This window comes from Thamnophis elegans, chromosome 6 (genome assembly GCF_009769535.1).
Source record: "Thamnophis elegans isolate rThaEle1 chromosome 6, rThaEle1.pri, whole genome shotgun sequence".
Taxonomy (NCBI): Eukaryota; Metazoa; Chordata; class Lepidosauria; order Squamata; family Colubridae; genus Thamnophis; species Thamnophis elegans.
The window spans coordinates 14,593,514-14,620,985 of record NC_045546.1 but is presented as its reverse complement, the minus strand read 5'-3'; the positions used below and the strand labels follow the sequence as shown (position 1 = coordinate 14,620,985).

The window sequence follows — 27,472 nt, the reverse complement described above, 5'->3', positions numbered from 1 at the left end:
CTTTTTTTTTTAGCAGATTTTTTATTATTATTTTTTCCCTTCTACAACACCTTACAGTCCTTATATCAACATTGTCATACCTGTACATGTATATAATATTTCGCTTCTATATTTACATACTTTATACACAGTTCTATATATATTTATATATTTTGTTTTTTGGCTTAATTAATTTTATTCCTGTTTTGCAGCCATTTGTACCAATTGTTCCAAATTTCATAATATTCTGACTCTTCCTTATCTTTTAATTTCAGTGTTAATTTGTCCATCTCTGCACAATCCAAAGTTTTTTTTATCACGAAATCATCCGAGGGGGTATTATTTTGTTTCCAGCATTGGACAAATGCTATTCTAGCTGTAGTTAGCAGATGTGTTAATATGTACTTAATTTTCTTTGTATATTTCCCTTTGATTATTCCCAGTAGAAAGATTTCGGGTTTGTATTTTATCTGTTCTCCTGTGATTTCTTGCACCCATTTTCAAATTTTTGTCCAATATTTTTGTGTTTCCGGGCAGGTCCAACATATGTGATAATAAGTCCCTTGTACTTTTTTACACTTCCAGCTGGAGGTCTTGTAATTCAACCCGTTGCTCAAGCAGGAGACCCTATACCATTGGACAATGGCTGTCCAATGTTGGAGGCAAGCCATTCCACTGATTAATTGTTCACACTGTCAGGAAAGTTCCCCTTAGTTCTAGATTGGATGTAATCATTGATAATTTTCCATCCATTACTTTCTGTACTTTTATATATTATACTTACAATTTATTTTTTATATTTGTATGATGATTTAAGACTGTAATTCTGGGCTCAATTATAGTTGTAAGTCAAGGATTACCTGTAACCAGAGGTGGGCTGCTACGGGTTTGCACGGGATCGGGAGAACCTCTAGCTAAGATTCTGCAGAGTTTGGATAACCCGTAAATCTCACATCTGGCTGGCTCTGCCCACTCCACCCATCCCTCTCCTCTCAAGAGTCTTGGATGTCAGGTAAGTGCAGGGCCCACCCGGAGGCTCAGGGAGGGCAAAAAATGGGCCTTCCAGAGGCTCCAGAAGGCCAGAAATGGGCTTGATTCCAGCCTCCACAGGGCCTCCAGAGCCTGGGGAGGTTGTTTTCGCCCTCCTGGAGGCTTGAGAAAGGCCTCCGTAAACCGGGGAGGATGAAAATCCCCCCCCACCATGGTGTAGGAGGCCAACTAGGCCAGACCCACCATTGCCACGCCCACCCAGCAACCAGGCAGAGAACCCATTGCTAAAACTTTTGAAGCCCACCCCTGCCTGTAACCATTGAACAATCTTGCACATCAACTTGGAGGAATTTTGGCCCATTCCTCTTTCTGCAACATCTCCATCTCAGGGATGTTGGAGGGTCAGGAGGACTGGTAACTTTAGGTCTTTCCATGTTAGAATAACATTTTTTTTTCATCTTGTGTGTTTCTTTGCTGATTCTTTATTGGGTCTGCTTTTCATGACTACATTTTCTTTGAAATGAATGTGTGTGCCTCAGGAACCCACAGTGTGTTCTGAGTCAGAGCACTGAGCCACTTTTATCCTTGCTGGTTTGCAGCAAAACTCTTCTAAACAATTTTTCCAGATCAAAGTTGGCACAGATTCTCTCCTTCAGATTAGCGTGAGAAGCTTCTTAGGGGCCTGCATCACTGGTGTGAAGGCTCATGACGTTGCTGACTAGACAATCACGAGAAACAATTTGAAAGAGATATTGGTGGGCATGGAGACGTGCGACACCAAGGCTCTAAAAACAAAATAGCATTAGTTTTCTCTTTAATACCTGAACCTGAAGTTCATGCTATGAAATAGCAATACCAAAAACACTTAGACGTATATACCGCGCCACAGTGCTTTATAGCACTCTCTGAGCGGTTTACAATGTCAATCCCCCAACAGGTCAGGCGTGTCAAGCTCGATTTCATTGAGGGCCGCATCAGGGTTGTGTTTGATCTTGGCGGGATGGGAGGGGGGGCATGGCCAGCTCGATGTCACTCGTCAAAGCTCCATTTTCGACTGCAACCGTCTTCTACAGCTCTCTGCTGGCGGAAAGAGAGTGTGTGGCCTCATCGGGACTGCAGGCGGCCATTGCGGCCAAAAACAGAGCCTGGGCAGGCCTTGCGTGGCCTCCCTGAGATCTGTTTTTGCTGGCAGGCTGGTCCTTCACTGTTTCCAGGGTGGCCCTGAAGGCCAGATCTAAGCACTCTGTGGGTCGGATCCGGCCTTTGGACCTTGAGTTTGCCCCCCCCCCCCCGATCTAGGTCTTCATTTTACCAGCTTCAGAAGGATGGAAGGCTCAGTCAACCTTGACACCCATTAGGATCAAACTTCAGGCTGTGGGCAGAGTTAGCCTGCAATACTGCACTTTAACCACCAAGCCACCAGGGCTCAATTAATGTGGAAGGTTACTATGCAACAGACAGTTGTGACAACAGGTATCCTGGTAGGTGAAAGAGTGAGTGACATCCAATCCACTTGTCTTTTAAAAGCTACAAGATGCCATGCTAGTTTAGAACATATCCTCCTTTAGAATGGATGTAATACTAATCTGCTGTTGCTGTGGAAGTTCCCCACCAGGTAGGAGCCAACTATTCTATGAAATTATGCATTTCAGGTACTTGTATTTTTAAATTACAGCCGAGGTGGCGCAGTGGTTAAATGCAGCACTGCAGGCTACTTCAGCTGATTGCAGTTCTGCAGTTCGGCTGTTCAAATCTCACAGGCTCAGGGTTGACTCAGCCTTCCATCCTTCCGAGGTGGGTAAAATGAGGACCCGGATTGTTGTTGGGGGCAATATGTTGACTCTGTAAACCGCTTAGAGAGGCTGAAAGCTCTATGAAGCGGTATATAAGTCTAACTGCTATTGCTATAAATATTTTTTTTATCTAGCCTTCATTATTTCTGTAAGTAATTTATGGTGACAAACACACTATATGTCAGAGTTCCCCAACCTTTCTGGGTTGACAGCTCAGAGCGGTGTGGAGAGCGGGGGGGGGGGAGAGGGGATGGTTTTATGAGAAGGGCAAGCACATGTGTATGCGTATGCGCATGAGCGCTCATGACATTTGTGATGACACTCTTACGAATGGGGCAGCAAGTGCCTGCAACAATGCTCACACAAGTGGAACTGTGTATTTGTGTAGAGGCATGCACTGGCTGGCCAATCATGTGGCCCGGTGGCATTAGACCACAGCTTGGTGGTGGGCCACTGTCCACAAGTTGGGGTCTGCTTTATACTCCTTCCTCTTATTTTCCACACCACAACAACCCCGTGAGATGAATTGGACTGAGAGAGAAAGAGAGTAACTGACTCAGTAACCCAGCTGGCATTCACCATTTCACTGGCACTCAAACCTTTCTTGATTTTTAGCTCAGTGCCTTAACCAAACCAGACTGGCTCTCTATTTGTATGTTGCCATGTCTGCATTTGCATGCATCTTGTAAGATGGTTTGCATAGTCTAAGATAGTTCCATGCAATTTATCAAAATAGGCATACACAACTCAATACTAAAACATTCAACACGGACAAAGTCTTTTCTATTCTAATTAAAATGTTTGAAAATCAAATATTCAAATAAGAAATAGTTGAAAACCAACTAGAGCACTCAGATAAATTTAAAGTTTAAAGCAGCTTGAAACAAGTTAGCCAAGGCTTATCTGAAAGACCATCTAAGTTGGAGAATCTTCCAAGGAATAGGAAGATTCAAGTCCATAAACTTGGGATGAGCAACCACAGTCCCTGCCTTCATTGTCAAATAACATACATAGTTACAAGTTGATTCTTACAGTCTTAACCAATTCCTCAGATTTGGGGGCAAGGCTTAGATTCTAGATGGTTTAGGCCTTGGTGAAATAAAATGACCATCTCCTCCTCCTCTTCCACCTCCTCCTCCTCCTCCTCCATCAACCTCATCATCTTCATCATGACATTCAGCAAAATAATTCATGTGATTCTGACAGAGTATCGGGCAATACTTGTTAATCGGCTGGATTCATGGCTTTCTTCTATTAAGAAATGAATTTCATGTTCCAACAACCATCTACATCTGAAATAAATCAGTCATGTGCATAGTGATTTATGATCTCTTACTCTGCTTAGTTTCAGTGGTTAATTTGATTAAGAGATATTGCTGTGCTCTGCTTGCTCAAGTGATACCATTATTATTTCATTTTGTTCAGTTGCTTTTACTTCAGCTTTTGTAGATTCTAGGTTGTAGCCCGGGGTGGGCTTCAAAAATTTTAGCAAGGAGTTCTCTGCCCAGTTGCTGGGTGGGTGTGGTGATCATGGGTTTTGGCTACTCAGCCGCCTGCACCACGGTGGAAGGGGGCCTTTTGTGCCCTCCCCAGGCTCTGGAGGCTTTTCTCGAGCCTCTGGGTGGGCGAAAACAGCCTTCCCAGGCTCCAGAGGCCTCTGGAGGCTGGAAATGGGCCCCTTTCCCGCCTTCCCAAACTTCCAATAGGCCTGTTTTTTGCCCTCTCTGAGCCTCTGTGTGTGCCCTGCATTTATTTGCATCCAAAACGGGCCGTGTGGGGACTCCTGGGAGGCGCGGGTGGGGTGGGCGAGGCCAGCCTGGAATGAGATTTGGGGGTTCTCTGAACTGCACAGAATCTTAGTTAGAGGTTCTCCCATCAGCCCAGTCACTTTGGTCAGATGAGTGTTTTATACGTATGCATTGATTTAAGTTTTTGGAGGTTTTCCTTTTTTTCCTAATCTGATAAGCTAACCATCTGCCAGGTTTGTTTGCATTACAAAAAGTATTGTGTTTTGCATATAATAAATTAGTAGCTACCTGGTCAGAGATCAACATGTCGAATTGAGATTTTAATATGTTAATAGCTTCCTTAACCTTTGTATCGTCTGGTTTCCTTGTTAACTCCAGCTCTTTTCTCTTAATTTCCTCTTCCAGTTCTGTTCGTTTTAACCCTTGCTTATTTCTATGTGTTTTATTTATATTCATCAAAACTCCTCTCATATACGCTTTGCTTGCATCCCATACAAATTCCATAGATGTACCCTTATTCATATTCAAAACAAAATATTCAGATAGTAATTTTTTACAATCATTAATATAGTTTTCATATCTAAATAAATTTTCATTCAGTTTCCAAAACCTTCTTGCCTGCACTACCCTTCCCAACTCCATCCAAACTGGATTATGGTCCGAAAGGACTCTAGCTGCAATCTTTGTTTTCTTGACCCTAGAAAGCAAATCATTAGTGGTTAAAATAAAATCAATCCTTGAAAGGGATTGATGCCTGTCCGAGAAGAAAGTGAAGTCATATTCCTCTGCATTTCTTTCTCGCCAGATATCTCTCAATTCGAAATCATCCATAATGTCAAAGAAAGATTTGGGTAACTTTGCTCGCATCTTGGTATTTAGGCGGGAAATCTTCTTATCTCTCTTAGTGTCTATCACTCCATTCCAGTCACCCAATAGTATACAGGAACTATAGTCCCACTGTACTAATTTAGCATGAAGATTTCTATAGAATCTATCTTGCTGTTGATTGGGAGCATAAATTCCCAAAAGTAATGTCTTTTTCCCTTCTAAGATTAAGTCTAAAGCAATATATCTTCCGAAGGGATCTGCTTCTATTAATTCAGCTTTCATATCTTTTCTTAAGTATACAACTATACCATTCTTCTTTTCCATAGCAGAAGCTGCAAAATGTTGACCAAGTTTTGAGTTGATCAAATATTTTTGATCAGTTGACTTGATATGAGTTTCTTGCAAACAAATTACATCGTTCTTAAACTGTTTAAGATAATGAAATATTTTCTTCCTCTTCTGTGGAGAGTTCAGTCCGTTGACATTCCATGTTAAAATCTTAGTTGTCATCTTTGGTTGGTTGAAGCATTTTTAGAGCTTCCTGCACGGCCTGTTTAACCTTAGGTCTAGCTCCTCCCACTGCTTCCAGATTTGTTGTTGTAGTTCCTTGATCGATGGCCGATGATTGTTGATGCTGTTGCTTCTTAGCTTGTTTCTCCATACGTCTAGTAGTCATGCGGCTAGGTCTTGGTTCCATAGCACCTTGCACTTCTAGAGAAGAGAGATGCTCCATCTTGTCTGGTGGTTGTATAGTTTGCTGTCTATCCTGTCCTTCTTGTGGTCTTTCTCTAGGTCCAGATGGTGCAGGGTGTCCGGCCTTCAATATATTATAATAAAAATCTCGGGCTTTCCATACAGAGTTGAGGCGGTACCTTTGCTTATCAAATGTAAATATGATGCCGAATGGTGCATCCCATCTATACTGTATCTGACGATTTCTGAGTTCTTCGACCAAAAAAGCGTAGTCTCTTCTGGCTCTTAACATTTGAGGTGGTATCTCTTTCAAAACAGCCAGGTCTTCACCGCCAATTTGAAGCTTAGTGTTATAAGACGCTTGCAGTACCATATTTCTGAACTCTCTTGTAGTAAAATATATAACGATGTCTCGAGGAAGCTGCTTCTGCTTTGCCAGCCAGGAGTTAACGCGGTAAGCTTTGTCAATTTGCCAGCCTTGGTTGGTCCCTGGTCTTCCCATCAGGCGGTCAAAAGCTTCCGATAGGATCTGTTTCAGGTTCTCCTGTTTCTCCTCACGCAGCCCCCTTACTCTTAATGCGAACTCCATTTGTCGGTACTGTATCATAATAATTTCTTTTTCAGCATTTTCCACTTTTTGTTCCACCACCTCTGTTTTCAATGTCAAGTTAGCATTGGCATCATTAAGAACCTCTAGAGTATCTTCCACTCCAGAAATATGTTCTGTTAATACAGTTACAAGACTCAGCATGTCATCTCTAATTTTATCAACCTTAGCCTCAAATTTCTCATACAACTCCTGTTTAAGTCCTTTTATTTCACTTTTAATTTCACTTTTAATTTCTTCTTTCATTTCTTTTATTTCCTCTTTTCCCTCCTCTCTATTATCTCTAAATTTATCTTCCATTTTAATTGTCTGTGCATTAAGAGCCTCGCTTAAATTACTCAGAAAAAATTCTTTCGTTAACACATCCCCAGCAGGGGGCGTAGGAAGCGGAGGCTGCAGCTTTGTGCCAGGCACTGAGGATGTGCCCCTGGAAGTGGAGGGTGACGACTTCAAGTTAATATTTGGTTTTGAGGCCATTTCAAAATTTGTCTGCCTGCAGTTAATAAAACTCTATCGCCTAAATATGCAGCTTTAAGTAAAGAGGCTTTTATTTTGAAGTTTAAGGCTTGGCAAAAGTTTCAGTGAGTAAACATTGTAACAAGACCGTTCAACAGATTCGTCACCATTTAACTTCCAAATAAGCAAAGTTAATGAAGGAGTAAAATTCTTCTATTGTGAAACCAAAACATATGATAAGCTATCTCTTTTGTTTTGAATTCTTTTGAAGTCTTGTGAGAATTAGCAAAAAGTGTTCGTTATTACCGGAGAAACCAGCCTGCTCGGCGCCATTTTAAAAGCCTCTGAGTAAATAATTTTTTGGAGGAGAAAAAGAGAAGAAGCTAAAATGTTGATAAGCAATTATTGTCCTCGCAGTAAACGGATTCAGCTCGTGATAAGATTAAATCAAACAAAACTTAGAGCAGAGTGGGAGAGACCTACTTTGTCCTGCACAAGGCAGTTTGAAGTTCCCAGCACGGACAGCCGTTCTGCCTTGGGCTAGCCCCCCTTTCCTTGCAAGCACAAAAGCTGCAAAAATCGAAGAGCATTTGCCAGCAAAACAGTTTCTTCTTTCCCTCTTGCCTGAAGGATAAGAAAACCTGATAAGACGTCAGATGGAAGATCCTCTAAACAGGTACGTAGCCAGGAATTCGGAGGCAGCTGATTTTTTGCTGCCTTCACCAGTAGGCTCCTCCCAGGAAAACTCGAAATATATCTAAACTGATTTACAGAGGGAAGGAGGTGTTCCAACAGGAAGAGATTCAAAAGGCTTTCTGGGAATTTTTTACAGAACTGTATAAAGGGGATAAAATTAATGGTTTAGACATAGACAAATATTTAGACAAGGAGAAAATACCTTCAGTTAGAGAAGAACACAGGCAAAAATTGAATCAACCAATAACCTCGGGGGAAATCCTGCAGGTAATTAAGCAATTAAAGCCAGGGAAAGCACCAGGTACAGATGGCTTGACAGCGGTTTACTACAAAAACTTACAGTTAGAAATGGTAGAACCTCTTAGAGAATTATTTAATATGATTCAAACGGAAGGTAAAGTCCCTCCATCTTGGAAGACAGCGTTTATATCTTTGATACCCAAAGAAGATCAAGATACTACTCAACCCAAAAATTATAGACCCATTTCATTACTGAATGTAGATTATAAAATTTTTACTAAAATATTAGCAAATAGGTTAATGTTGGTCATTCAACAATTGATACATACGGACCAAACAGGTTTTATACAAGGGAGACAGATGAAAAGTAATGTTAGATTAATTATTAATGCATTAGAATATTTGGGAAAGAACAACCAGATCCCTGCTGCGTTTATATTTTTGGATGCTGAGAAGGCCTTTGATCGAGTTAATTGGCAATTTCTGTTGAAGATACTGCAAAAAATGCAGATAGGAGATAATTTTTTACAGTCAATTAAAGCAATATACCAACAGCAAACAGCACAAATCATAGTCAATGGAAGTCTGACAGACTCTTTTCAAATTGGAAAAGGTACAAGACAGGGCTGTCCTTTGTCCCCATTATTGTTTATTATAACTTTGGAAGTATTGTTGAATAAAATACGGGGCTTGGATGGTTTAAAAGGGATCAAGATTAGGCAGCAAGAATATAGAGTCCGCGCTTTTGCGGATGATTTGGTCATAATATTGGAACAACCGCAGGAATCCAGTATGGTTTTAATGAATATGATTAATCAATATGGTCAAGTGTCGGGCTTTAAAATAAACTTAGGAAAAACGAAAATATTAGCTATAAATATGAATATTAAACAAAAGGAAGAATTAGGAGTGATGCTAGGATGTGAGGTAGTTAAAAAAGTCAAATATCTTGGAGTTAACATTTTAACTTCAAATGGGAAATTATATAAGCATAATTATGAACCACTTTGGTATAGCATACAGACAGAGATGAAAAAATGGGAGAAATTGCACTTATCTTTGCTGGGTAGGATAGCGGCAGTGAAAATGAACATTTTACCAAAATTTTTATTTCTCTTCCAAATGTTACCTATACTTAAAAAAGATGCGAACCTTTTAGAATGGCAGAAGGGTATCAACAAATTTGTGTGGGCAGGAAAGAAGCCGAGGGTAAAGATGAAAATAATGCAAGATGTACGTGAGAGAGGAGGATTGAAACTACCTAATTTAAAACTATATTATGATGCAGTGGCATTATCTGTAATTAGTGATTGGATTCATTTAACTAATGATAGAATATTGAACATTGAGGGACACGATCTGGTATTTGGTTGGCATGCTTACCTGTTATTCAACAAAAAATTGGATAAGACCTTTAAAAGTCATATTTTAAGAAATGCTTTATTGCGGGTCTGGAAGAAATATCAATATAAATTAAATGACAAGATACCCATGTGGGCAATTCCTAGACACGCAATTGAAAATATGAATACAGCACAAAAACAGGACAGAATTACTTACAGACAGCTTCTTACCTCGGAAAGGGGGGTATTACAATTAAAATGTTTAGAGGTATTAAAAGAGGAGAAGGTAGTTCAAACATGGTTCCAGTATGGGCAATTACAGGCTAGGTGGAAAATAGATCAAAAAATTGGTTTTATTCAAGTTGAGGATAATCTGTTTAAACAAATAAGAGATCAAAGCTTAATGCATATAAAGAGGATATATAATGTATTAATACAGATGGATTCGGAAACAGAATTAGTTAAAGATTGTATGATAAAATGGGCTCAAAATATTGAGGAACCAATAATGTTGGATACATGGGAAAGAATCTGGGTAAGAAATGTGAAATTTACACAAGCTCAAAATCTGAGAGAAAATTTTTACAAGATGTTCTATAGATGGCATTTAGATCCTAAAAAGTTGGCTTCTATGTATCCGAATGTACAGCCTAAATGTTGGAGGTGTGGTTCTCTCGATGCTACATATTATCATATATGGTGGACCTGCCAAAAGGTTAAGGCATTTTGGATAAAAATATGGTGGGTCTTGCAAAATGTTTTTAAAAGAAGGATAAAGTTTAGTCCTCAGTTATTTTTACTAGGTATATGTACTGATTTTACAGTGGTAGAGACCAATTTGACTCTGCACCTGATAACTGCAGCAAGACTGTTGGTGGCGCAATATTGGAAGAAGGAAGACTTGCCTACAATCCAAGAATGGACATTGAAAGTAACAAACTTAGCTGAAATGGCTAAAATATCGGCATATCTCAAAGATCATTCAAATGAGAGATATAAACGAGACTGGAAAAAATGGATTGACTATATACAAAATAAATACGGGACTAAGAAATTCCAGTTAGCCTATGCTTAAGATCAGAAATGATTTAAACTGTTAAAAGTCAGTTCAGTAAGAAGAAGCTAAGGTCAATCTAGAATGTCATTAATTTCTTTATTTCTTTTTTCTCAATAGATTTTAGACTGTATTAGTTAAAAATCCATACCGTGTACGGGTTCTGGGAAGTCGGGGGGGGGGGGAAGGAGGAGGGGGGGTGGGGGGGTGGAGGGAGGGAGGGATACACACAACAAAAAAAAAATTGTACTTCAATGTCTTAATGATTGACAAATGATGACATATTTGTGTTTGTTTTTTTTAAAGAAAACATTTCACATGGTGATTTAAGTTTTTGGAGGGTAAAACGAGCTTCGTTTTGGGATTTTCTTTTTCTGCTGTTGTAAACAAGCCCTGCCATCTTGATGTTGGGAGTTTCCCAACTCATGTACTCATTTTATTTACTATTCAATGTAATATTAAAAGAAGATAGATTGGAAAAAAAGATGAATATGTTTTTTAACTGGAGGAAGAAACATCAATAACTTCTATTTTCATACCACTATTCATGATTGTTAAAATTGCAAGGGCTTTGCAAGCTCTAGTAATGAAAGTTAAGGACAAAAGTGAAAAAAAGGGGACTAAAATTAAATATAAAGGAGACCAAACAGATGCAACCCACCAGCTTTCGGAACTGGCAATGAAAATATTGAAGTGGTGGGTAGTTTTTTGGACTCAACCGTCAACAATAAAGGAGCAATCAATCAAGAAATATGACATAGCCATGAAGGTCTTGGAAAAAATATTCAAATGCAAATGTCTGTACCAGGGATGTCAAACTTGATTTCATTGGGAGCCCTATCAGGATTGTTTTTGACCTTGGGGGATCCAGAGGGTGTGGCCAGCTCGACATCACTCGTGCCAGGGGCGCCTGTGGTGGACCGAATGCTCTGCCAGTGAAAACAAGCTCCTGAACTCAGTTTTTGGCTGCGACGGCTTCCTGCAACCCTCTGCCAGTGAAAATGGAGCTTGGGAGAGCCACCCGTGGCACTCCTGAGCACTGTTTTCAGTGACAGACACACCTCAGGCCGGTCCTTTGCTGTTTCCAGGCAGCTCCACGGGCCAGATCTAAGCACCCTGCAGGCTGCATCTGGCCTGCTGGGCCTTGAGTTTGACACCCCTGTACTATAGGGTCATTTGAGCCACATCTTTTGTGCCATAATTCAGAACTCTGGGGAAGGCTTTTATTTGCCTTCCTGCACCCAAATGGCTGCAGCCTGTTGTGTTGTGAGGACAAGCTCACAGAGAGTGTTTGTTTGCCTATTACATGTAGGGTTATCAGAATGGAGATGCCACTCAACTCCATAACCAGATCCACTATTTCAACTGTGATTTATGGTAATACTTGATTTCTTGCCTAGGGAGGGTGAAAACGGCTCTCCCCCCCCTCCCCGAGGCCCTCTGAAGGGTGAAAAATGGCCTTACAGGCAACCTAGAAGTTTGAGAACAGACTACCAGTTTGCCCCTAGGGCTGTTTTTCACCCTCCGGAGGCCTCCTGAAGCCTCCAGAGGGCTAAAAATGGCTCTACGGGCAATCCAGAAGTTCAGGAACGAACTTCCGGGTTGCCAGTAGGGCTGTTTTTTGCCCACCAGAGCCTTCAGGAACCTCCCCTGAAGCCTCTGGAGGGAGAAAACAGCCGAAAATGAAAGCCGAAGTCAGTGCGCTGGGTTAGCCCTGAGCTACAATAGGAATTGCCCAACAAGCCCCTTCGTTGCATCAGCAGTCCAAACTTCAACCCAACTTAGCTCAGACAATCTCCTAGGACTTGTACATGGCTCCATGGGAGTCTGACAACAGCTAATAGAACACATGTTCTTGCACAGGAACAGGAAGCTCAAGTTCAAAACCCAGGAGAAGGTATAAATGCCCCCCCCCTCACACTCAACTTCAGGTAGTTAGGTATTCAGAATCACATGTGCTTGGTGTTCTGCTTCATCAATAAATGCACCCTTTTTCCAATCAGTCTCCAGCCACCATTTTGTCTCCAGTGCCTTTCTCCTGGCTTGGAACTGAACCATTTCTTCCAACACTTGCTCTATAGAAAAAAATATCCAAAATATTGTAAATAAGAAAAAGTACTAAGCAAAGACACTTAGTTGGCCCAAAAAAGAATGTTAAATATATGGCTAATATTAAATGGCCTTTTGCCACTTCAATACCATTCTCCAAATTTGGAGTTAAGCAAGCGCCTAGCATATTTTTTTCTCTAATAGTCACATATTTTATCCCTCAGAGATGCACAGGAATTTTCATGCAAAGGTCAAAGAAATGATGACATTGCCTAACTTCAGCATTCAATAAACACAAATATTTAGCCTGCGATGATTGACCAAAATCCATTCAAGTTGTTCCTTAAAACATCTGTTTGGACCAAAGTAAACAGTAACAAATGACCACATGTTTAGAATTAAAGTAGGAATGAAAAAAACAATGTCCTAATCAAGCGTGTCAATTTAAGTTCAACTAAAATCAAATCTTAATGAAAAGATTCAGTCAATGGAGTAAAAACCACACTGTATTCAATTGCTCCCACAATGGTGAACTAGAAGCCAGTGCAAAGATTACAAACAGAACATTATTGGTTATTGTAGTTAGCAATATATTTATCCTTCGTTGTTGATTTGATGATGGTTCAGCATCTGAAACGGTGGTGGGGTACAGCCCGGTATGGCCATACCGGTAGTAGTCGGGAGCACCCTACCGGTACGGTGGCTCGCTTGGCCCACCCGCCCGTCCGCGTTCCATACCTGTTTTTGAAGCAACTGGGCCAATTGTGCATGCGCGCACAGTGTGCGGCACCTGCATGACCTCCGACGAGCAGCTGGATGTTGCAGGGGCAGTGGAGTGCGCATGTGTGCGCAGCGCACATCAGACGCATGCACAGTGTACGTCTGGCATGTGCACAAACAGACCACGAACAGTATACCAGTAGCAACAGTAAGAGCAACCCACCACTGATCTGAAAGTATAAGTATAATCTTTATTATCATTGTACTTAAATACAACAAAATTGGTTTTAACCTCACTGGTGCAAAATTATAACAGAAACGAAGAAAGAAAGAAAAAGGAAAAAAATTAGCGTGTGCATGGAGTGATTGTGATTGTATTTAAAAGTCTCACAGCCCAAGGATAGAAACTATCTTTAAACCTGTTTGTTCGGCTGGCTATGCTTTGATGTCTTCTGCCTGGTGGTAGAAGTGCAAAGAGACACTGACCAGGGTGTGAATCATCTCTGAGTATCTTCCTTACTGTGCTAAAGCAGCGAGATCTGGCGATGACATCCAGTGGTGTCAGAGAGCAACCAATGGTTTCTTGTGCCAAACTGATCACTCTCTGTAGTGCCTTCCTGTCTGCAGCTGTTAAACCAGCATACCATACTGTAATGCAATATGTGAGGACACTTTCTATGGTGGACCAATAGAAAGAGATCATCAGCCGTTGTTCCACCTGATTTTTTCACAGGATTCTAAGGAAATGAAGTCTCTGTTGGGCCTTTCCAATCACCAGAGATGTGTTGTTTTTCCAGGTGAGATCTTGACTAATAAGCACTCCCAAGAATTTGAAAGAGGAAACCCTCTCCACACAGCCTCCCTTGATATACAGTGGGGCAGGTTCCTCTTTGTGCTTCTGGAAATCTAGCACCATCTCCTTTGTCTTACTAGTATTTAGATGTAAGTTGTTTCTTGAGCACCATGCGGATACCTTCTGGCCCCAATTTTTGGTAGAAGACCTTGAAACAACTAGTGTGTACTTCATGGAGCTGCATGCTAAAATCTAATGTGTGAATAGTTCTCCTCCTAAAACTGGGCTATGTTTATCCAAGGCTCTTAAATCATGGAGGTCGTGATATAGTGGGTAAGCTACAGGTGGCTTAGAGGGAAAAGAATAGGCTTTCTTTGATTCACTAGATGAAGGGTGTCAAACTCAAGCTCCGTTGCCTGGATCCAGCCTGTGAGGTGCTTAGATCTGGCCAATGGGGCCACTATGGAAAGAGCAAAGGACCGGTCCATAGTGCTTCCACCAGTGAAAACAGAGCTCGAGAGGGCTGCGTGTGGCCCGCCCAAGTTCTGTTTTCAGCTGTGACGGCCTTCTGCAACCCTGTGAAAACGGAGCTCGGGAGGGTCGCACTCCATTTTTGCTGGCAGAGCTCTCAGGCCACCACAGGCGCCCCCGACACAAGTGATATCAAACTGGCCATGCCCACCTGGCACCCCGAGGTCAAACACCATGCTGACGCGGCCCTCAGTGAAATCGAGTTTGACCCCCCTGCACTAGGTAGATGCTAAATTGAAATAGGATCATCACATGGCTGTCCCACTTCCAAAAGAATAAGCTCCAGGGCAGCTGTAAAATTCAAGTTGTTCAGTGTTTAGCTACCCAGTATTGAATTCAAACTTGCCTCTGTCACCACCATGCTGTGACCCCCACCCCACTGCCCCGCACATGCGTGCACAACTTTCTTGGAGCCTGGGGATGGCAAAAACGGCCTCCACTGCACCCCTGGAGGCCCTCCAGAGGTTAGAAACAGCCCGGTATGTCCATTTTTTGCCCTCCCCAGGCTCCCGAGGCTTTCTAAGAGCCTGGAGAGGGCGAAAAACAGCCCAACACACAAACTGGAAGTTCAGGAACGGATTTCCGGGTTGTCCATTAGGCTGTTTTTCTCCCTCCAGAGGCTTCAGGAGGTTTCCCACGGCTGAAAATTAAGGCCGAAAATCAGTTGGCTAGCACGCGCATGCGTGCTGTAGCTGACAGGGCAATGCCTCACGTGCCCTATGAAATGGCTCCGTCTGCCACCTGTGGCATGCGTGCCATAGGTTCACCATCACAGTTCTATCATGTATCTTCTATCATATCTATCTATCTATCTATCTATCTATCTATCTATCTATCTATCTATCTATCTATCTATCTATCTATCATCCTATCATCTCTACCTATCTACCTACCTACCATCCCCCTCTCTCTGTCATCTATCTCTATCTAACACACACACACACATATATATATATCAGTCTGTCTGTCTGTCTGTCTATCTGCCTATCTACCTATCTACCTATTTACCTATCTACCTATCTACCTATCTACCTATCTACCTATCTACCTATCTACCTATCTACCTATCTACCTATCTACCTATCTACCTATCTACCTATCTATCATCTATCTATCTCACAGTGCAGTGGTGTCCATGGGGGAGGGCATGTCAAAATGGCAGTAATGTTGTCATAGTCCAAGCCTTTCTCTTGTTTAATTTATCTCTCAACATTGAGTGTTTTCTATATGTTTCAACATTGCATGTATATACAGAAGAGGCAGAACTATGTTGCAGATTGGCCTCCAAGTACACTTCTCTGAGGGAAACATTTGATACCCCATTTGGCAGACTCTAGGAACATCTTAAGATTCAGGAGACTGTCATTTCTAATCCTGTCACAAAACCAACTGGGTTTGGAATAGTCACTTGGATGACTCTTAGCTCTAGGAAGAAGAAGGCAATAGCAAAAAATTTCTGAAAATTCCAGAAAACTGCAGGGACTAGCAATCACCAGGAGTCAATATTGACTCAAAACATACACCCAACACATACAAAGCAACATATTGTGGAATAGGCTGCTGCCTGATTTGGGTGAGTGAAGGAAATGAGATGCAGAATGCACATTTGTTTTTCCCTTGCTTTCAGTTTTGATTATGAAAGCTTCAAATGAACATAGATGTAAATAATCTGCTGGAGAAGTGTTATTTATAAACCAGCCCAGCTGAATGGTAGTACTAGCCCATTTGTTTCTTTGTGTATCATAGGCTGTTGAAACTGGTTGAGTTTAATTCATGGGCTGACAAAGGTCAAAGTTATATGAGGTTTCAATTGTTGACTATAAACAGCCCTTGGAGAATTGAATGATGATGTTTTTGAAATATTATAATGACCTGATAACTTGGGTTTCTTTGAAGGAACCTCATTCATCATAGTATTTGTTATTACTGTCTTCTTTCCAAACTGGTGGTCTACACCTCCAACCAGTTACGTTCTGTCTAGAAATGATCCAGGTTATGATTGTTGCATTAGGAAGGTAGGGCTTTATTTCTGCTTGGTCTCCTGCTTGAGCAAGGGGTTGGACTAGAAGACCTCCCAGGTCCCTTCCAACTCTGTTATTCTGTTGAGCTTGATGCTCAACACACTATTGAAAAGTCTTAAATGGAAATAGGGAACCTAGGTTTGAATGGAAATTTGAATGGAAATTTGCAGCTAGGTTTTCCTAATTCCATAGTAAGACTTTAAAATATTGACAACTCAAAGGTGAAAACTGTCTTTTCCTGCATCGAATAAGGCACTGTATTGAAAGGTACAAAATGTCTGCTTGGGCATATTTTTTGGAGCAAAAGGATCTGTTATAAAATATATATTTGTAGTCCATGTCTACGACCAAGCAGCTCACCAATAACAACTGACTGATCGTAATAACTCACTTGCAATGTCATGGTGACCCTCGCATTGTTAAAGTCCATAAGATGCTAGGGCTGCCATCTGTTGAGTCATGTTAAGCAGGAACAGACTGGTTTGTTCCTATTTTAATATGACCCAAAGCAAGGAAAGAAAAAAAAGAGAGCAAAATGTGACTGCTAAGAGGCCATGCACTTATCCTCCAAGTATTCAAGTATTTCTTCCATTAAACTTCCCACTAAAACAGAGAAGTACCACAGTAGATAATGAAGTTATTTCCAAGGTATATTTAATTAACGATAAGAAGGAAGGAATAGTCAAAGAGAGATTAAATAACCAATGATCTTATATACTTATTATCTTTCCAGAATAAATATGCTCTGCAGTTCATTTGTCATTTGTCATTTGTTCTGGCTGAAGACCATTTTATAGGCTGTTCATCTTTTACACCTGCAAAAGATTCTAAAAGGATGAAAATGAAATTGAGTTACATTGATTTCAGGCTGTATTTTAAAATGGGCATGATTGCTTTTTCTCTCCATGACAATCGGGTGTGCAGAATAATATGCCAGTAAAGTTTAATGAAGATGTCTCTGCATTTGTCATCTGCAGATGCAGATGATTACTGAGTCTGTCATCTGCACCTCTGGTGCATAACTGTCTGGTTTGGCTCTGCAACCCAACAAAACAGACACAGACTTCAAAGGATAATTAGAACTGCAGAAAAAACAGTTACTACCAACCTGCCTTCCATTGAGGACCTGTACACTGCATGAGTCAAGAGAGGGCCGTGAAAATATCTACAGACCACTCACATCCTGGACATAAATTGTTTCAACTTCTGCCATCAAAACAATGCTATAGGGCTCTGCACACCAGAACAACTAGACACAAGAGCAGTTTTTTTCCTGAATGCTATCACTCTGCTAACAACTAACTAATTCCCACAACACTGTCAAATAATTTACTAAGGCTGTATTACTATTATTCTTCTCTTCCTTCCTATTACCTATCTCTTCCCACTTATGACTATAACCATGTTGCTTGTATCTTTCAATTTATATTGTTTTATTTGTTTACTAGTATGATTTGATAGCTTATTAGTAACCTAGTAAGCTATCACTAAGTGTTGTAACTTTTTATTGATGAATGTATTTTATTCTCCTTATGTACACTGAGAGCATATGCACCAAAGACAAATTCCTTGTATGTCCAAGCACACTTGGCCAATAAAGTATTCTATTCTATTCTTTTCGTCCTGTTTAGAGCTGGTGTCCTTTTATTTTGTATGGAAGCTTGGCTGAATTAGGGGAGAGCACTTTGACTGAACCACCATACTGTAGTGATAAGTTGCTTATCTTCTCCCTTTTCTATTTTCATTTCATTTTCATTTCATGCTGGCTGTTTTGATGGTGTAACAGCAGAACTGGATTGCTGCCATTTCTCTTTTCTTTGCCCAATTGGAGTAATTTTCACTTGGGGCAGCATAAAGTCATCCCAACAGTGTTCAAAGCAACCACTAAATTTAATAAGGAGCCAGGATGTCAATGATTTTTTATATTTTATTTATATATTTTTCTTTAGTAAACATAAAAACTCAATATATACATGAACAATGTGTTGTCTGGGTACAGTTAGCTTTGAAAAATAATAGCAATATCAATAATATTCATAGCATTGATAATAATCAAATAATAATAATTAATAATAATGATAGTATTTGCTTATCCATACTAATAAACCTCCCTTGCATAGTTAATCATTCTCTTAAACTTTTGAGTTTCTAACTTCTGTTTCTGTTAACTAACCATTGGTAAAAATATTCTATTTCTTCCTTCTCCGTTATTTTGAGTGTTAATCTATCCGTCTCTGCACATTCTAATATTTTTTAAATTACATAATAATTTAAAATCTAATATATTAAATCTAATATATTTAAATTGCACTTTCATCTGTAGGATTTCAAATGTATAGTACATCTATCCAACTCCTACCAACTTGGTCCTAATACCCAAGGAAAGAACCACATTTTAGTGCCTTTTTAAAGGCCAACAGAGATGGCTCAATAAAATTTACTTGTGTGTGTGTGTCTGTGTATTACAGCCAAGGAGGCACAATGGCTCACTGGCTTAATATATGCAGGAGAAGTCTATGCTCTGGCAATTCGAATCTTAGCACCATATGATGGAGTGAGCTCCCATCACTTGCCTCAGCTCCTGCCAACCTAATAGTTCAAAGGCATATAAAAGAGCGAGTAGATAAATAGGTACCACTTCAATCAGAAGGCAAGAGTCTTCCATATTTCACGGTATGGTCTTGTGTTGCAATGTGATGTCATGCTGGCCACATGATGACGGAATTGTTTTTGGACAGTACTGGCTCAAAAGCTTACATATATGTAAGCCCCCCCCCCCCCAAAAAAAAGTTGGGAATGATTAACACAGTAAAACCTGCAGGGACACCTCTACCTTTACCTGAAGTACACCTAGAATACTGCATCCAGTTTTGGTCACCACACTATTAAAAAAAGATATTGAGACTCTAGAAAGAGTCCACAGAAGAGCAACCAAGATGATTGGGGGACTGGAAGCTAAAACATATGAAGAATGGGCATGGCTAGTCTAGTGAAGAGAAGGACCAAGGGAGACATGACAGCAGTGTTCTAATAATTGAGTGGCTGCCATAGAGAGGAAGGGGTCAAGCTATTTTCCAAAGCACCTAAAGATTAGACAAGGAATAATAGATGGAAACTGAACAAGAAGAGATTCAACTTGGAAATAAGGAGAAATTTTCTGATAGAGAGAGCAATCAACCAATGAAATAGCTTTGCCTTCAGAAGTTGTGGGACCTTCATTACTGGAAGCTTTCAAGAAGAGACTGCCATCTGTCAGAAATGGTGTAGGGTCTCCTATTTGGGGTGGTGGTGATTAGAATAGATGACTTACACGGACTCTTTCAACTCCGTCAATCTGAATCTTTTATATATTACAACCATTGTGGCATCTTTTCTACAGTACAACTTGTGTCCTGAATAAGTTTTGCAATAGCTTGTTTTGCATCTCATTGATTTGGTCGGAGAGCAAAATATGGGCATATGTAGCTTGTTTCCTCTTCAGATTGATAGGATTCAGAAGTAGTTCTCTTGGATGGATGCTGCTGCAATTCTGAGCATCTCTTAAAGCTGCGCTTCAGATAACTTCATTGCATTGTGTGTTTCCCCCCCCCCCTTTCTTTCTTGCAGGTCAACATAATTATCTATGTGCAGGGCGGAATGACTGCATAGTGGATAAGATTCGTCGAAAGAATTGTCCCGCATGTCGCTTGAGGAAGTGCTGTCAAGCTGGCATGATACTTGGAGGTAGGCACTTGGAAACTTTTTTAAATATAATTTTTATAGATTTTCTATTAATTACATTTGTTAGTGCTTAGCAAACATCTTGTTGCCTGGGGATTTAATTTGCTTAGCAATACAATTTTCGTTCTTAATCTCCACCTTTTTTCCCCAACTACTGATAAAATAAGTTCCATGTTTGATAATATTCTGTATCTTCTTTCTGTTTATTTTTCAGTGTAAGTCTATCCATTTCTGCCCAATTTCTAGTATCTTCTTAATTATCTCTTTATCTTGCAGTTTCTTCATTTTTCCAATATTGTGGGAAGGTAATCCTCCCTGCTGTTAAGACATGTAATATTAAATGCATACTTTTTTAATCAATTTTTTTCTCATATTATCCTTAATAAAAACAGTTCAGGTTTAAAATGTACATCTTTCCCTATTATCTTTCCTAGCCATCTGTGTATTTTTGCCCACATTTTTTTTTTGCTTTAGCGGAAGTCCACCACATATGATCAAATGTGCCCTTTTTAAAATTACATTTCTATCATATTTTTAAACATTTTAGCTAACCTTGTTTCTAGTTGTGAAGTCGTTTCTGACCCATCATGACCTCATGGACAACGTTCCTCCAGGCCTTCCTGTCCTCTACCATCCTCTGGAGTCCATTTAAACTACTTCTGTGACTCCATCTAGCCACCTCATTCTCTGTCGTCCCTGTCTTCTTTTGCCCTCAATCGTTCCCAGCATGAGGCTCTTCTCCAGTGTGTCCTTCCTTCTCATTAGGTGGGCAAAGTATTTGAGTTTCATCTTCAGGATCTGGCCTTCTAAAGAGCAGTCACGGTTGATCTCCACTAGGACTGACCAGTTTGATCGCCTTGCAGTCCAAGGGACTCTCAGGAGTCTTCTCCAGCACCATTAGCTAACCTAGCAGGTGGTAAATGCCACCTATAAAACATTTTATATAAATTTTCTTTATAAGAAATTGCCATTGTTGATCTGTAGTTTCTTTCCCATAAATTTTGCCATTTCTTTAGTTCTATGTTATAGCCAAAGGTTTTTTTCCCCCCATTGCACCACTGTGTCTTTTATTTGTTCATCCTCCATTTCTAAATTTAGTAAAAAGTTATACACCATCTTAATTAATTTTTCATCAGAGTTCAACAGTGTCTTATCAAAAAGTGTTGGCACTTGGAAACTTTTGATTCATGGAGCGAAATCCTCACAAATATCTCCGGAACTGAAGGCATCACTTAACAGGATCAGAATACTTGGGCTAGTAGAACCTTTTGGGGCTTGCTCAATGGCCCATTCTGTTGTCTCTAACTGTGAGTTCTTGTGGTTCACCTGAATCTTGCGAGATGCAGTAGTCCTCAACTTACAACAGTTCATTTAATGACTGTTCAAAGTTACAACAGCCCTGAAAAAAGTGACTTAGGACAGTTTTTCACACTTACAACTGTTGCAGTATCCCCATAGTTCCCCTGATCAGAATTCAGACACTTGGCAACTGACTCGTATTTATGACGGTGACAGCGTCCTGGGATCACGGGATCCCCTTTTGCAATCTTCTGGCAGGCAAAGTCAGCGGGGAAGCCAGATTCACTTAGCAACAGTGTTACTAACTGAACAGCTGCAGTGTTTCTTTTAACAACCATGGCAAGCAAAATCGTAAAATGGGGTAAAACTTAACAAATGTTTCACTTAACAACAGAAATTTGGGGCTCAATTGTGGTTGTAAGTCGAGGCCTACCTGAACGTCCTGCAGTAGCATTTGCTTTGCATAAAAGTCCCATTCAGTGACATGTATCATAGATTGGGATGATATCATGCAAAAACTGTAATTATGTGCTTGCATAATTCTGTCTGCCTCCCTGCCTGCCTGCCTGCCTGCCTGCCTGCCTGCTACCTACCTACCTACCTACCTACCTACCTACCTACCTACCTACCTACCTGTCTATGAGCAATGGTGACACAATGGTTAGAGTGCAGTTCTGCAGGCTACTTTTGCTTCCTGCTAGCTGCCTGCAATTTGGCAGTTCAAATCTCACCAGGCTCAAGGTTGACTCAGCCTTCCATCCTTCCGAGGTTGTTAAAATGAGGACCCAGATTGTTGGGGGCAAGATGCTGACTCTGTAAACTACTTAGAGAGGGCTATATATAAGTCTAAGTGCTATTGCTATTGTCTATAAGTCTAAGTGCTATTGCTGTCTATCATCTATCTATCATCGGTCTAATACATTTATAAGGCTACCCATAACCAACTCTAGGCAGCTCCCAATCCTGGCATGGAATACAAGTGTATTATGCACAATACTTGGGTGATGACATCATCATCCATGCATTATCTTTTCCTCCCTCCTGCCCTGCTTCAGATGCCCCTGATCCCGTAACATGCAGTGACCCCCATTATATTATTACAGTTGTTGAAAACTGACATGCAAAACTGAAAGGTGGCATATTGATTCACTTGTTCGGTTGGAACTTAATACTGTATTAGCATGCACATAATTATTGAAAACTCAGGTCTCAACAATATATTCAGTCTATGTGCTGGCCTGTATTATAAACCCATTTATGTGGATGGGTGGGTAGGCTTAGCTGAGGAAAGTGTTTCATCAATTTTATAAATCGAATTTAATTGCAATCAAATTAGAAGTCATTGCATTTCCAATTTAAAAGAAGAAAGTTTATAACCAGAATTATAGTCATTATAAACAAATCGAATCTACAATAAATTCAGGGGTTTATTTGTTGGGTTCATACTCTTCTTTCCTGTTAGAGGGCCTCTGTCATGCCCCCGTTGGAATCTGACTCTGAGAGGGAAGACAAACAGCTGACAGAGAGCAGGAGAGTGGCTGCTGCGTTGGCTGTGGAGGAAACTGTGGAAGGGCAAAGTCAGACTGGGCAGAACAGGGGAGAGGTAGAACAAGGGAGAGGGGGTTCAGATGAAGACCAAGGCCTACCCCCTCCTCATCCTAGGGAGCTCAGGGAAGAATGCAAAAGAGAGCAATGGGGGGTTGCGTGGCTTATGAGGAAGGAAAGTGCCCTGATTCCCTTCACAAGGCACACCTGGGGATGGAGTTTAAAGGAGAAGCAATTGGGAGGGGAGTTTGTTGGGAACAAATGCTGAGTTCATCTAGTGTAGCATTGTGGCCTGCATTCCTGGCATTCCTCCCTACTGTTTGAAGTATTTACGACCTTCTGCGTGTTTATCTCATCTTGCTGGAATTACCCTTCGCTCTTGGGACTTGCCCTGCTGGAGTGATTGTTTACAGTCATTCTGCTTACAGCATTTAGGCTACAGGTTTGTGGAGCACAGTTGGTGACAATAAAGGGACTCATACCAATGGCTGTGTTGCCTTTGTGCTATGCCCCAGGGCATCATTGCCTCTGTTCAAGTGCTAGCCAAGTATTTTGCAAAAAAATAAATAAATCCATTCTTCTCCATTGGTTCTCATCCCGTCTCCGAACTGATTAAGCCTACTAAGCCTATTAAGCATGCTCAGTTCTGATTACACTTTGGAATATTTTCCCTTCCAAGTTCTTTTTACATATTTAAATAATGCTACAGGTTTTCTGGCCATATAATGACACTTCCTTGTTCATGGATAATCTTGTTGTGACTGCAGAAGAAATTAAGCTCAGCTCTGAAAAAACTTCTTAGATGAGAAGTGAAATGTCAGAAAAACCAATAAGTCCAATTGCCTCTTGAAAAGCTGGGACAGGTAATGGGCGCTCACTCCATTACGCGGCGCTAGGGATTCAAACTGCTGAACTGCCGACCATTCTGATCAACAAGCTCAGCGTCTTAGCCACTGAACCACCGTGTCCCTTGGTCACAGTTAGAACCATCATATTGTCTAAAAAGATTAACACTTGCTGTGGCAATGCATATATTTTTCTCATACAGAGGGGAAAACGAGAACAACCAGTAATGTAGAGCTTTTCTTTTGCAGGTGGTTTGTAAACTTCATTTGGTGCAGAACACACAGCTTAGCTGCTGGTTGGGAAAACAAGTCAGATACAGACTATACTTCTGTACCGCAAGCCAATTGGTTGCATGCAGAATTCAAAGCTATGAATAATGTAGCATACATTGTGTGATCTCATCAAAGTTACCCAAACATTAAGATTTAATATAGAGATGTGTTCTGACCCCCCCCCCCCCTTCTCCGTCCAGGAACGAAAGCCACAAACAAACGTAAATAAGAATACTTTTAATCAGTCCAGACTCTCGTTGGCTGCAAGCCCAAAATAAACAAAGAGATAAGCACTCTGGCAGCAAGTCCTACAAAACTAGGCAATGCAAACAAACTCTCACGGCAAACCACTTCTCCTAGTTGGTTTCTCTGAATCATGAACATTGACTTCTGCAAAAGGGCATGGCCCAAGCAGTCTCTTTTATAATCAGGAGAGGATCTTAATAAGCAGCAGCTAAGCGTAATCATCTCCTACAATTACTCAGTTTTTCTTGCCGCCCGAGTAGCCCTTCGACGGCGTGCATCCTGAAACAACTCACAAGTGTTTTCCTGAACACTTCCTCTGATCCAAGGCTCCGCCGCCACCTGGTGGCCAACCAGTCTCTCCTCACCCTGCTCGGAGTCGGCACCCTGTCCAGGGTCCTCCACCTCCTCCAGGGCCGACTCATAAGACCCCTCGCTGTCGGAGTCTGGCGGCAGTTCCAACGGCTCCTGCCGGGCCACAACAGAGATGGCTATTCTCTTCTCGCAGAATACTGTGGCTATTGTGTATAGTTATGGGTCCCAAAGTTTAAAAAGAATTCTGAGCAGTGGGAAATAAAAATGATAAGGATGGTCAGGAAACTGAGAATTGGATCCTTCAAGGAGGTTTGAAGTTTCAGCTCTGAAAAAGCTTCTTGGATGAGAAGCAAAATGTCAGAAAAAAAACAACAGAAAGCCAGTTGCCTCTTGAAAAAACACCTTTGGGACGATCAAGCAGATAGTTATGGTAGCAATCTTCATCTGGATAGCAGTCACACGGAAGACTACCATAGTTTGTTCTCTACTTGTCTATTTAGATTCCCAGTCATCCAGGTCATGGTTGTCCCAAAGGTGCTTTTCCAAGTGTCAACTGGACTTTCTGCTTTTTCTTTGAAGACATTTCGCTTCTCATCTAAGAAACTTTGTACTCTATAATTCCAGACTTTAGGAGCTGGAAGGCAGATTCCTGTTGACTGCAAGGAAAGTGCTGTGGTTCCTAACTGTAAAAGGTATCAGTGAGTGTGATCTATTGGGGGAACATTGAGGAGCTGTCTCTAGAAATTGTGTTTTGTGTAGTGTTTATTGTGCTTCAGTAGACAAGAACCAGACCAGCATAGCTGCAACAGCATTTATTGACTCAAAATGTAACTGAGGAACTGCAGCCCTGTGATTTATACTCTAGGCCAGTGTTTCTCAACCTTGGAGATTTTAAGTTCTGTGGACTTCAACTCCCAGAATTCCCCAGCTGTGCTGGCTGGGGGATTCTGGGAGTTGAAGTCCACAGGACTTAAAGTCGCCAAGGTTGAGAAACACTGCTCTAGGCCCTTAACCAATCATAGGATTCAAAAAAGCCCGCCCAAATATAAATGTTCTAATTTTCCCTCCAAAATAGTTGGGGGTCATCCAAAGGTTAGTTTCACTTTAGCACAGTTAACAGTTAGGGTCATCTAAAGGTTAGTTTCATTTTAGCACAGTTAACACAAATATATATATATATATATATATATATATATATATATATATATATATATATATATATATATATATATATATACACACACACACACACACACACACACACACACACACACAAAAAAAAAAAATATAACAAAGGCAACAGTAAAAAAATATTGGGTTTCTGTCGTGATGGACTCTTGTGACGAGCCGAATGACAGATGATGGAAGCAGTTAGCTTCCTCCCATAATTGGGGCTTACCAGGGGTTGTAAAAATCTAATAGATACCTTCCACCCTGGCTTCGCTGATAACAGGATAAGAGCCTGTGGCCTAATGGCTAAGATCTCTGCTTAGTATGCCTAGTATGCAATATAGCCCAGGTTCAAATCCCAGTAAGGGTATGGCTAGCTGATGAGAGCTAAATAGCTTGAAATAGATCTATACTAGTCTCCCTTTATTTATTTATCAGCACAAATAAAAAAACATTATATATATATATATATATATATATATATATATATATATATATATATATATATATATATATATATATATATAGTGTATTGAATATATATATATATATTCAATACACAACAGTGTTCTAATTTAGAGTCTGGCCCTTGCACAGTAGGTTGAAATGTAAGGTCTGAGTGATTCCTTCCCCAACTGTAATTCTGCTCTCGCAAGGTTCATTTGGATATTGGACACAGGAGTCTGGATTTCCTTCTTAATGGCTTTTGGGTTATAGATAGTCCTCTCCATTAAAACCTGAAGGCTGAGATATTACAAAATCGGGAGCAGATTTTAAACATCGTTACTATGGATTGTCCCTTTAATATGAAGTTGTTGGCTGTCTCTTGGAATGTTTTATTGTGTATTTATCAAAATCCTGACTTCTTTTTTAGTACTATTAGGAATCGCTGGCCTCTGTTTAAAATAACAATCGTCCTGCTTTCTTAAAATGTCTGGTTAACTTGTTTCTGAAGAATTATATGTTTTACGATTACTCAAACTGTCTTCTGAGGCCTATGCCTCATACTACAAGTAAATAAATAAATCAGTCTGGTCTGCTATCTTGAAAGCTGAGCAGTCCAATTTGTGGATTAATCCTAACTAGCACCTCAAGGAAAGCAGCCTTTCTTTTAATGGTTTTTTAAAGCTGAAAGGTTGAAAATGAAAACGAGGGACACGGTGGCTCAGTGGCTACGACGCTGAGCTTGTTGATCAGAAAGGTTGGCAGTTCGGTGGTTCGAACCCTAGCACCATGTAATGGAGTGAGCTCCCGTGACTTGTCCCAGCTTCTGCCAACTTAGCAGTTTTAAAGCACATTAAAAATGCAAGTAGAGAAATAGGAACCACCTTTGGTGGGAAGGTAACAGCGTTCCATGCACATTCGGTGTTTAGTCATGCCGGCCACATAACCACAGAGACGTCTTCAGACAGTGCTGGCTCTTCGGCTTTGAAACAGAGATGAGCACTGCCCCCTAGAGTCGGGAATGACTAGCAATATGTGCAAGGGGAACTTTTACCTTTACCTAAAGCTGAAAACAGC

The 27,472-nt window shown here is 40.7% G+C and overlaps 1 protein-coding gene across 1 annotated transcript in view; it reads left to right on the top strand.

The window, feature by feature from the left end:
- PGR (progesterone receptor) overlaps nucleotides 1-27,472 on the top strand; it is a 113,369-nt gene that overhangs the window by 30,244 nt on the left and 55,653 nt on the right. Inside the window, exon 3 of the mRNA XM_032220476.1 lies at nucleotides 20,148-20,264. Coding sequence (XP_032076367.1) covers nucleotides 20,148-20,264 — 117 coding nt within the window. The remainder of the gene's footprint in view (nucleotides 1-20,147; nucleotides 20,265-27,472) is intronic.